This window comes from Lolium perenne, chromosome 7 (genome assembly GCF_019359855.2).
Source record: "Lolium perenne isolate Kyuss_39 chromosome 7, Kyuss_2.0, whole genome shotgun sequence".
Lineage (NCBI taxonomy): Eukaryota > Viridiplantae > Streptophyta > Magnoliopsida > Poales > Poaceae > Lolium > Lolium perenne.
Window position 1 is genome coordinate 30774151 of NC_067250.2, and position 13059 is coordinate 30787209.

The 13059-nt window shown below is 41.3% G+C and overlaps 1 protein-coding gene across 2 annotated transcripts; it reads left to right on the forward strand.

The window, feature by feature from the left end:
• Positions 1–3487: 3487 nt before the first annotated feature.
• Positions 3488–8672, forward strand: LOC127317942 (two-component response regulator ORR22). Of its 2 annotated transcripts, XM_051348544.2 has the most exons (7): positions 3488–4371; positions 4813–4965; positions 5084–5512; positions 5620–5696; positions 7059–7630; positions 7751–8129; positions 8334–8672. In XM_051348544.2, exons 1-7 carry the CDS (start codon positions 4212–4214, stop codon positions 8403–8405), a joined length of 1842 nt encoding a protein of 613 aa, XP_051204504.1. In that variant the 5' UTR covers positions 3488–4211; the 3' UTR covers positions 8406–8672. The 2 variants fall into 2 exon arrangements, with proteins under 2 accessions (XP_051204504.1, XP_051204503.1); XM_051348543.2 differs by having other exon boundaries at positions 3489–4371; positions 7059–8129.
• Positions 8673–13059: the final 4387 nt, after the last annotated feature.

A 13059-nucleotide genomic window follows, 5' to 3' on the forward strand; every position in this document is an offset into this window, starting at 1 on the left:
GGCCCAGCGATTCAAATTTGAATAATTCGATTTAATTCCAATTCCTTAGAGATGCTATGTTCAAAATTAAATAGAATCAACTCTACTGAACCAAATTTGATGAATTTTATATGGTTGGAAAGCTTAGGAAATTCTCTAAACAACTACACTGGTCTCAAGTCTCAACCCTAGATTCATTGTAGAACTTGTGTAGTAAAAATAACAAGGCAGGGCCTTTTCAAACTTCCAACATTTATTAAAAATTAACCATAAATGATTTTGAGTTGATTCCCACTCTCAAAAATCACATTTCCTATTGTCTATCTGAATATGTAAAAATATGACATGGTTGCTTCATGTGATCATGGGCTAGAATAAATAATGGCTATGTGGCTATTTTTAGTACATTTAAATTATCCAAAATTATTTATTAAATAGTATGAGAGGTATCCTCTCATTTAAATCTTTGTCTCAAGTAATTCAACATGAGGTAATGACCTTGGTCTATATAATCTCATATGGTATTATTTGGTGATATTAAATTATTACTAAGGTAGTGTTAAATTACATGAGGTGTAATACCTCATTTAAATCATTTTCACAAATGATAAATATGAAATGTTGACCTTGGTCAAAATGTGCTCATACTTTATTATTTGAGGAGATTAACTCTTAATAAGATTCAATAAGAGGAAATTACTTCTCAAAGAAAATAAATAGAAACCCTAAGAAGTATTTCAATGAGAAGAAATTACTTTTCTTAAAAAGAAAACAAAGTCAACCACCATGTTAATAAGAATGTGATGCTAGAATAGCTTGTGTGAACCACTTGTGTGTTTAGTCTAGCCCTTAAGATTTGTTTTGTGATTGTATACCTCGTATTCGTTTATAGACGCTAGTATCGAGGAATACCAGGAGGAGGAGGTCTACTTTGAAGAAGAAGAAGAAGAGAACTTTGACCACTGTACCACTCAAGACAAGCTATACTCTTGCAAGTTACCCAAATGCAAAGATCTACTAGAGCAAGGCACCATTACTTATTACTTTGTGTTTAATGATCCCAACCTAAGTTTTTACCTTACAAGTTTTTGACTTTGGTTTATCAAAGTTTATTTTTGATTCATGATTCACTTGGTCTAGATATGGAGTACTACAAGAGTATCACACTTAGCCTAGAAAGCTACAAGTGAATTAGTACCCCTCATGACTAGTGGCTAGTGCTAAAACTAAAAGTGACTACTCTAGATGGGAACATGTGAAAACCAATGAATTTGAAAACCTTGGAATGATGAGTCATTCTATTGAAAGATTTTGAAGGTGAATATGACTTGTGAATGACATGGTGAACTTTACAAGAACTGATGGTTGGGTTCGGATGCGATACCATTCCAATTTTAGAGTACCCCCATAATACCTGATTATGGGTAGGGCTTAACTGGAAGTTTATGTATTTTAGTATGGGTTCCCTCTAAACAAGCGTCATAGGGGTTATGCCGAGGCTGCCTCCGTTGAAAGTGAAATTATGTGAAATGACGTGAAATGAGGTGAATGTCCAGCCCAAGCCCTGTGCAGTTCCCAGGTTGACAGTTTGTCTTCACTGGGAGGCCAAGCTCATAGGGAGAGGTGCCTATGCTAGGATATGTAAGTGAAAGGTTATGGTTGATGATCCGCATACTGAGTATGATTATTCAGGGCTATCCCTGACGGATGTAATCCAAAGTTGTGTCACAAGTGTACAACCTCTGCAGAGTGTAAACCTATTCAAATAGCCGTGTCCACGATTCCGGACGATTGGAAGGGTCATACTGTTCCGTCATCAGACCAATTTCAAAAATGTGACATGTGAAGGGTGACTTGTGATTTGAACTTGAAAGGTGAATTTGAATTGATCACAACAGAGTTGTGGGAATGACACTAATGTTCCCACTTGAGTAAGTTAGTCAAATGAAGAGTCTTTTATTACTGAAGTGCTTATGAAATAAAACTGGCTTTATGCAAATGAACCTAGAGCTTAGCACCCCCTTACCATAGTTGATAGTACTTACATTAGTATTAGTTTGCGAGTACTTTAAAGTACTCATGACTTTGTCCCTGGCTATTCAAATGGCCATACTATGAAGAGGAGTACCAGAACCAAGATGATGGACAGCAGGACGTCTATGTTAACTAGGACTACTCATGACGTCAACAGTTGCCTGTGGAACAGATGGACCACGACCGCTACTTCGCTTCCGCTATGTGTTTTGTATTGGATCCTTAGATCCACTTTGTTGTATTAAGATTGGATCATGTGATTCTTTGATGTAAGACAATTATGAGTTGTAATGAATGATGTTCTGTGATATCAATCTATTATATCTCGCAAAAACAATATTCTTGGGATTGCGATGTATGACATAATAGGCATCTGGACTTAAAAATCCGGGTGTTGACAAGTGGCCCCAAGAATAGTGTAACATAAGTGTTTGACCTTGTGTTGTGTGGACGACAAGGTTACTCTCGATGTTGATCGTCGGTGTGTCTCCTTTTGGCGCGTGTAGTCTTGTGGAGCCTGGAGCACCGGCGTCTTCATCTCTGTCAAGCGCAGTTTTTGGATCTTGAGTGGGTTTGGCCCCATGGTATTATTGGTGTTCTTTTAGCCCATACCCTTGTATGGTTTTAGAGGTTTTCACTAATAAATTTGACACCTTCCTGGATAAGGGCAAACCTTTTTTTACAGGAGATAGAGAATCGCCTCTCTCCCAAGCTCGGCCATCCACGAGGTCCTACCCACAGACGATGATGCTCGACGTGTCGCCTACACCCGCGATGCAGCTCTGCCAGTAGGAAGAAGGGGAGAACAAAAACAAAACAAAACAAAAAGAGAAAAGAAAACTCATTGACATGTGAGTCCTATGTGTCAATTAAACCGCAGAGAAAACGGAGGCAACATAAGTGAAATTGGGGTCAAATTCTAAAAGTTGTTTAGCGGCCCATTTTAAGGGCTACTGCTGGAGATGCTCCCACATTTTAGACCACAGTTTAAATTTATGTAGCAAAATTTATGTTGTTAGTTAAACAAAATGTAGTGTGTAAGTACAAAAGTATTTCCCAATGTAGGGATGTAGAAAATAATAGAGCCAAGCAGATGACACCTTATTTATGCATCAATGTTAATAATATACAAATATGGAGAAAAAATGGTACAACATTTCTGTCCAACACCAATAGTAACATATATTCTTCATCTCTTGCAGCACCCTTTTAGATTTTAGCGTTCAGTTTTTCACCCGATAGTAAATGTAAAAACAGCGTGGTGTAAATCAGAAGGGAAATTTTTTTTTTTTTTAAGGGAATGATAAAGGGGTGAAAAAAGAGCAAGCTTCCCCAACTGCCTTGGAAGATTGTGCGCTGTAGGTCCCACAGCTCCTCTTTGTAATCTTGCGCCATATGCAGGAGCCTTGTCACCATGCGTTGCCGCTCTGACCCCCTATAAATTCAGCCACCAAGAGTCCAAAACTTTGCTTTCCATCGCCATCTCGCTCTGCTCGCCTCCCTGCCTCTTCAACCTCCCCAAACAACGCCCGTCTCGAGTGCGCTGCGGTTGTGGTTTTTGGCTTCTTCTCCATCATCTTCTCCCGGCTTGGGGCTTGGTTGCTTGGTGTGGCTGAGCTGAGCTGAGCTGAGCTGAGCTGAGCACAGGGTCTTGCTTGGTTGCTTAGTCACCTGGAGTGTCACTATCTGTCTCTGCTTTTTTCCCCCCAAACTTCTCTGTGCGTGTGTGTGTGTCCTTTGCTTTTCCTTTTAGGCTTTTGCTTTCCCAACCTCTTCTCGGCTTCAATAATGAAGGTGGAGCAGTAGTAGACTAGTGGGTTCGTTCGTTTGTTCTTGAAGGCTTCTCCTCCCGTCTCGTCTCGTCTCCACTGCTGTTCCAAAATCCAAATCCACCTGCTGCTTTCTTTCCTTTTGCTGATCATTTATTCTTCCCGGGGTAATTTCGTCTACAGGCAGTGGGTAGCGCTTTCCCTTCTGTCTTCAGGTGGTGTTGATGCAGAGTGCTTGAGGAAAGTATCCTCTCTTGCTCTTGGCCGCCATTAGGTTCTCAGTCAGGATTGACTCGATTGTGCCCAAATAGGCTCCGTTTTCTGGTTGGGAATTGGGTCAACTGGGAGCTGTTGTCTTAGGGGTAGGTTTCTTTCTTCCAGTTGAGCTGATTGGAAGGTGTTCGGGAGCTGTGAACTGGGTCAATTGGGATGCTTCTGGACGCCATGATGATGGAGCCGAGGAAGGGATTGATGGGGAGGGAGAGGGAGAGGGATCAATTCCCCGTCGGCATGCGGGTCCTCGCCGTCGACGATGACAGGGTGTGCCTCAAGGTTCTTGAGGGCCTCCTTCGCCGCTGCCAGTACCATGGTCAGTACTCACCTGCTTGCACTTCATTGTGTGTTTTGTTTAAGAAACTTCATTATTTTCTTATTACATAGGTCATACTACCTGCAGCAAGTTAAGTGTGTTTTCTGTTGTCAATCTCCTGCTGTTATTTATGTTTTGTCCGGACAGTTTGTTCTCATATTAGCATTGTACTACTATATAGTGCACTACATTGGTACTGAGTAAAGACTGTTGCTTAAATGCTTCTGTAGTTGCAAGAGTTTCCACATGCAGAGTAACAATTCTGTCATGGTCTGACATGTACATTACAAGCACACATTTTACAGATGTTTTCCGATACTCCTGAATTCTATAGTTCACTTCAGAAAATGTTGGATGTCTTATGATGAATGCAATATTTACTAATTGTCTATCATGTGCTTTCAACAATTGCAATAAACTCGCCTTCTGCCTCCTTGACAGTCACAACAACCAACCAGGCTATTACTGCACTCAAGCTGTTAAGGGAGAACAAGGACATGTTTGACCTGGTTATCAGCGACGTCCATATGCCTGATATGGACGGCTTCAAGCTCCTCGAGCTCGTTGGGCTTGAAATGGACCTCCCTGTCATCAGTAAGTCGACTACTTCCTATTTTGCCCACTGCTAATTATTGGTAGTATTTATTGTAGATTAATGTTGTTTCCATGTTTCAAATATGGATGCTAATGAAGTACCATTCAACTCATGCAGTGTTATCGGTGAATGGCGAAACAAAAACTGTACTGAAGGGGATAACTCACGGTGCCTGTGACTATCTCCTAAAACCCGTTCGCATCGAAGAGCTTCGGAACGTGTGGCAGCATGTGGTGCGGAGGAAGTTCAGTAACCGTGAAACCAATAATCTTGATTTCTCCAAGGAATACAGCAAGCATCCCACCACAGATTCGTACCATGGGCTCAGCCAGGTTGCCTCTGGGTCCTCTGACCAGGGTGGTAGCAGAGCAAGCAAGAAGAGGAAAGAACCGCATAGAGAAGAGGAAGACGAAGACGAAGGCGACGACAACGACAACGATGCTCAAGACAACGATGAGCCCTCGGGGTCCAAGAAGCCAAGAGTTGTGTGGTCAGTGGAGCTGCATCGGAAATTTGTTGCGGCGGTCAACCATCTCGGAATTGATAGTAAGAAAACACTCCCCCCACGCTGCCTTTTGCTTTCTGTTAAATGTGTTTGCAGGTTGCAGCAACTCATTTATGCCGTGTCCTTTTCTCTTACTGTTTTGATGCAGAAGCTGTACCGAAAAGAATACTTGAGCTTATGAACGTGGAGAAGCTCACTAGGGAAAATGTTGCGAGCCATCTGCAGGTACGGCAGCATGTCATTTACTTCCGCCATTAACTCTTTGAATGCTTTTTCTTCATTCAGTGATGCGAAGAAAGTTATTTTTATACAGAATTTTTTTTTCGATAAAGGAGCTTAGCCCCAGCCTCTGCATCAATAGATGGACACGGCTTGCTTTGTTAATTAAAGTATCAAGTCACAGAATTTTTATACAGAATTGTGACTAATATTATCTGCAACTGTATCCTCATTGTCGTGAAGAGAGCGTCGACTCCTCGGGTCCCATTATTTTCAAATTTTGAAGAAAAAACCATATTTTGAAGGGTCAGAAAATTTTGAAACAAAATCCATATATAGAACTATCAAACAAATTTCAACAAGAGATGATTTCATTTGTTGGCTGTGAAGAAAAATATGGGTCTACAATACCGAACAGTACATCTTATATAGAACAACATTTTAGTTTTTTATGTAGCCCTTAAACTAATATATTATCAAATAATTACAGGTACTTAGTTAAGGTGTGTATGTACTTGGTGTAAAAAACATATTTTTAAAAAACCTTAAACGTTGGGTTTTTGCTTTTCTTTAAACCCTGGGCCCGAGGAGCCGAGGCTCAACTACGATATCCGTATTGTCCTGGGTCAAATTAAAGAGCGTTGCAGGGTTGCAGAGCAGAGCTTAATTTGGTATTCATGGTCTGCTGTTTTTTTTAGTAAATACTGTGTTATTATGACACGTTCGTAGTGCCCTTGGAAAATGAGTTAAATAATGAAATATTTGAGTTCCATCATTTCACGCTCCAATTTATTTGATGTTGCATATGTTCAGTTGGTGTGGAGCAAAATTATGAAAGAAAACATTCTGCTCAATCATACTCAACTTTTCAGAACCTGAAATGGATATATCTAACGTAAATGGATGTTTTCTTATTTTATTACTCCATCCATGTAGACTAGTAGATTAAATTTGAGTAAGTCAAATTAGTATGTGGTTAGTTGCAAGTTTACTTTATAATTTCTTATTTGGCTACATAGTTTTACTTCTACAAACCGGCTAGAAGTCCTGAGCACCTTGTTAGAAGTTTTTTTTCGAGAAAATGGAACATCTTTGTGTCTTCAATACACTGACAGATAAAAAAATTATTTTCAAGCCTACGTTAAATGTAAAATCCCCACATTCTCTATATCATGTGGAGCTTTCATGTAACAGTTCAGCACGAATAAATCACCATGCCAAACAAGGAAGCGGTTATCTTACGACTGGATATCTTGTTTTTGGGACTTTTTATAATTATATATCCCATGCATTGAATATTTGAAATTGTTATTTGCCGAGTACATACTTGCCTCCATGCCTAATTAATTGTCTTTACACACCATGCAGAAGTACAGGCTATACCTCAGACGGCTAAGTGTTGTGGCATCACAGCAAGCTAGCATTGCTGCTGTTTTTGGAGGTAGAGATCCCTTTTTGCACATGGGAGCATTTGAAGGGCTTCCTAGTTATCAACCTTTTGCCTCTTCTGCTGGTATTCCATCTTTCAATCCACATGGACTGCTAAGTGGTGTTGGTACAGCAGCATTTGGGCTTCAGGACCTTGCTCCTTCCAAGGCAATTCAGTGTGCTAGCAGCAATGGTGCAGTAAGCCATTGCATTGGCGATACAAACAAATTCCACATTGCAAATTTACAAGAAAACCAACAAGCCAATTTGGCCCAAGGCTTGACCGCTCCCCTTGGGCAGCCCCAGCTCCAACAGAAGTGGATCCATCAAGAAACCAGTGATCTGTCTTCTTTCTTTTCTGGTAGTGCTCTGGCTAACACAATGTCGGGCACTCTCCAAAGAGTTACAAGCAGTTCACTTCCACCAGTAGAGCTTTTGGAGTGCACACAGATCAAAGTTGGAGCCCATTCATCAATAAGAATACCACCTGCAAGTTCAGGACTGCTTGAAAGGTCTGTTGGGCTTTCCCCTAATTTGCAGGATTCTAGTATATCCCAGCAGTGTGCTATTCCAATTGATGATCGATTTTCTGTTAACAAGTTACCATTACACATCCCGTTTGTTGATGTCAGCACGACAAAACTGGATGCTAGCTTTGTGGCTCCAGAACAAGATATGGACCAAAAGGGGAAGTTTCCAGAAAGAGTGACAGTTCTCCCTTCTGAGAGCCTTATAGCAGCTGACCGGAGCAAATGTGGAACTCGTTCTTCTGGCAGTACAATGCTGCTCCTTTCTGATACCGAGAGACATTCAAAATACTTAAAGTTTGGAGTTGCAAGCAATTCTAGACATGGAATAGATGAAATGGTTAATGGAAGTTTTAACTACAATGGTGGTGCCAGTGTGCCTGAACAGAATGATGTGTATGATTTCGGAAACTCAAAGCTGCATGGTGGATTTAATTCTAGTAGCTGCAATTTTGATGGCCTTCTCAATTCCATAATAAAAGTGGTAAGAACATCAGTTCTATTACTCTTATTTCTTATATTTAAGATTCTATGATTTGCATTTTTTCGATATGGGAGCGTAGCCCCGGCCTCTGCATCAATAGATGCACACAGCCAAATCATTGGCACTGATCAAAGCATAGTTACCTATATCTAAAATTGCAATCATGATATTTCTGAAGCCTTAATTATTCTGATTTCATCGCAGGAGAATGATGATGTGCCGTTCGCGGATAACGACCTGGGGTGTGAACTTTTTCCACTTGGTGCCTGCATATGACAGCTGGGGAGTATTATTTAGGCTAGTCCTCCACAGACAAGAGGAGACTGTACAGTTATGCTTAGGAGTATTTATCAGCTAGGCTTGTGTACACTAGATATTTCTGAATTCTGATAGCTAGCTATGGATTCAATGGCTTGTACTATTCTGTACTTTCTCCTATAAAGTAGCCATTGAAAGTGATTATGCTCAGATCATCACCAAGAAGCGAAATATATTTCTGTAACCTCAGCCCCATATCTAATGAAACATGTGCCAGATTTCCTATAGTGTAACATGTTTACTGAAAGGTAGTACCAGTGCCAGCAACATGATAACCTCTACTGCATGTTGCACTAATATTTTTATCAGAATTGAATTTATGGAAACGCAAATTAGCAAGATAATTGTTCTTGAAGTTCCATATCACATACATAGATCAAGAGCAAACCGGACCCGAGTTTGCTACACCAACAAATTACAAGAAAATGTTACCTCACAATCCAAGAAAATCACATCATAGGGCAATTCCACTCAACCATCACGATTCTCGAAACACCAACACTTGCATTCTCCAAAGCCCTTTTGAACATGGTCACAGCGTTGGACCCATCCCTCTCCCTGGTTGCGCCAAGAGTGGTCAGCATCTTCTTCTGTATGGTGTGTAGCACCGATCGGCGGCGCCGTCAAAGTCGCTGACACCGCCGCCCTACAACGATGACACCGACGTCGGCCTGGACGGCGAGGCGCCTGCGGCTGCGCGTGCCTTCTCTAGGGTTGGGGCGAGGAGCTCGGCGCTTGGCAAAACCGTCATCCCGACGCTCTCCATCCATGTCTGCAGGATCCGCCGTGTCTCGTCGTTGTGCACGTGGAGGACGCAGTGCTGCCCTTGAAGCAGCAGGGTTCCCTGAACAGTGAAGGCGCCGTCCTCCCTTGCTCGATGTCCTCTTCGGACTTTGACGTCTCGCTGATCTTGAGGATGATGTTGAAGCAGAAACATGTAACCACTTCCCATGGCTCTTTGTCCTTTATTTATACCTGTCTCTCCTCCCATCAAATGAACCTATGAATCCCTCAAAAAAACAAGCCTATGAAAACTAGAACAGCAGACATGTTCCTGTATCCAGCCAATACCCTCGGTGCAACATCGGCAGGATACATGAACATGTCTGCCAATATTTGATGTTCAAGAATTCCTAGCTTTGTTTTTTAGGGGATCATAGGTCCGTTTGATAGGAGGAAAGATCAGTATAAATAAAGGACAAAGAGCCATTGGTAAGCGGGTACGCTTTTCGGCTTCAACATCATCCTCAAGATCAGCAAGACGCCAGAAACCGAAGAGGACACCGAAGGGAGGATGGCTTTCTCATTGTTGAGGGAAACCTGTTGCTTCAAGGGCGGGCACTGCATCCTCCACATTCACGGAGACGAGACCCGGCGGATCCCGCAGACATGGATGGAGAGCATTGGGATGAAGGTTTGGCCGAGCGCCGAGCTTCTCGCCCCGGCCCTAGAGAAGGCACGCGCAGGCGCCTCGCTGACCAGGCTGGCGTCGGTCTCATTTTCGCAGGGAGGTGGTGTTAGTGACTTCGACGGCACCACCGATCGGGGCTACAGATCATCCAAAAGAAGATGTTGACCACTCCCAGCGCAACTGTGGAGAGGGATGGGTCCAAGGCTATGGCCATGTTCAGAAGGGGGCTCTTTTACGGTAGGGACGGAGGAGAGTCCAAAAGGCCAAATCCAAGTGCTTAGATTGACTCATACTAGTCGGGTAGATGAGTAGTATTATTCCACCAAAGTGTAAAATTGTTATATTTCTGCCCACCGAAGGGTAATTTCGAGAGTTTTAAAAGAAAAAGAAGGGTATTCACTGGAATTGAGGAACGATGGGCGGCGGCAACCTGGCCATCCGCTCCACCAGCAGGCTCCCGCCCCTGCGGCCTTTTTCCGTGCCGAGCACCGCCGATGGAGGCAGCATAGCGCCGACCTGCCGGTGAGGACCCGCCGCTTGCACACAGCCGCGGGATACCTCATTGGCTACATCATTGGCTACATAAAGATCTCTTACACCAAGCACCAGAGATTTTGCACATTTTTAGTTACATCATTGGCTACATAAAGATCTCTTACAATTTTTTAATGCGATTTTTTATTTTTTAAATAAAGGGATCACTGGAACACGGGAGCTAGAAATCTCCGCTCCAAAATATTGTGCAATTTGCTGCGATGCAAGGAAAATCATCAAGTTCTTCAAGAATCTACTAGTGTTGCCGCGGCGATCCGGTATGGATGCGTGAGTGGAGTATGTTGCGGCCTAGCATGCAACCTCTCCTTGAATCCAAGGTTCCACCTTCATAATCACAGACTCTGAACATCACGTGCAATCCAACTCACCTCTCTTAGGAAATTCAGATCATGCCTCATTTTGTTTAGATATGTTTTGTTTTGCAATGCATAATTAAGTTTTGTAAGATTTCTTCTAGACTCACCTTTCTTTTAAAACAACAATTTATTTTAACTCTAAAAAAATGTTTAATTACTCTCACCAATTTTGATCTCCAGTAGTAATATTTGAGCATGCATATTATTCTGTTCGTAATGGTGAACATGTATGATGTATACAAACATTTTTTGGGTATATATCATATGTTTTTATAGGCCCGTTCAGAAAGCCGACAATTATGAACACACCCAAAATAACATATAAACACATACGGCCAAATTAATTAAACTATGTAATACCTCATATGTTGTTGCAGGAATGTGTTGGTAAAAAAATATAATAATTACATAAAAATACTAAAATGATAATTTGTATATATGATATAAAAATATAATGTCTTATTAAATACCTGGAGCTTTGTCGCAAATGAATCCCAAGACGAAGTTGGTAGTAAGTACAAATGCTGTCACACAATGCCAAATTACAAACGATAGATAGCATGACCATGGTAATATTTGGTTGAATGTATGGTCACCAATCTACTTATTATAGGAAAATTGGAGAACTACATTCAAATCAAAAGATGTATCTCTAGAAAATAAGATGTTACTCTAAATCATGAAATAGGCGCAATTGCCTCAAACTGAGCAAGATACTTTTTCATTCCTTTCTAAGGCTTAGTTATTTTATAATTTTTGGCCACACCGAGAGAACTCGCAACTAGCGAAAGTGTAAAATTAATCTAGAATCACTCGGGGTGCTTGTGATAGTTTTAACATGCATGAAAAAGAGGGGCAGGCCACTTACAAAGGATTAGAAAATTCCAAGCCCAAGGCTGGTGCCGCCATGCCCTTCCTTCACCTAAATATAGTTCTCAAACATCAATTCCCTCTTCTTTGTAGGTATCCCACACCAGTAACAACCAAGTAAACTCAGCCGAGTTGGGGTCATTCTAAAGTGGCCTCCGAGTATTTTGTGTGGCTTCGTTCTCCCTTGCATGACACTTAACAATGATCCCAACTCAGTTAAATTTTATTTTGAGGTGGCTGATACTAGCGTTGGGATACCCAAGGAGAAGAGGTAGTACGTGTTTGAGAACCTCAAGGGGGTGCTCATCCTGGAGAGTCCTAGGGATGGGGAGGTTGTCCCATGCCCGGAGCACAACATGGCCTTGATCATGAAATTCATGTCGTTGACGAGCAATTTGTCGAGAATTTTCTTGAACCACTTGAAGTCACCGACGACGATATCGCATCGGAAAACAGAGAAGTCATAGGGTCGCATACCACCTCGACGTATTTGTTCATGCCAATGAAGTTTGCCAAATCTGTGGACTCCTCAAGGACGTATGTAGTGTTGAATTTTAGCTCCTCCATCTGCAACTTTCCGGACTCCACCTTGCACATGTCTATTATCGTGTTGAGTATATATGCATGTGCAAACATACATGTTACAAAAATGGATAATAAATCAGTATACGCTCGACAGAAAAACTTATCGCTTCTATTTCCAAAAACACACATAACCAAGATAAATAGTAAATGTGAGCCACACAATAGATAAAAGACTAAAGATATGGTGTGACAACCGGTTATATGTGGCCACCTATTTTTTTGTAGGGCCATCTATTTCAACTACCTTCAACCTTAATATATTTAGAAACTAAAATTTAATTCCTTACCAATCTGATATTTGTTTTGATGCAATCATGTGCATTTTTCATATTAACAAGAACAAAATAAATGTGTAAATTTTTACTCTTTAGACCTAAAATTTTAAAAGAGTTATTTTTGTAACTTTACCTTTTATGGCGTGAAAAATATGTAGTGATAGATTACATTAACAAAATAAAAAAGTACAAATTATATCAACTAAATAAAGTAGAAGTTAATACAAAGCATTTATGTATATACGCATTGACGGACCAGGAACTATGGTTTGGTCATGCAAAAGAAACTCACACAAAAAAGCTTCGAAACAGCAACCCATTAATGTCTAGAATCACTCAGGGTGCTTGTGATAGTTTTAACATGCATGAAAAAGAGGGGCAGGCCACTTACAAAGGATTAGAAAATTCCAAGCCCGAAGTTGGTGCCGCTGTGCCCTTCCTTCACCTGAATATAGTTCTCAAACACCAATTCCCTCTTCTCCGTGGGTATCCCACACAAGTATCAACAACCATGAAGTAAGCTCATTCGAGTTGGGATCATTCTGAAGTGGCCTGTGAGT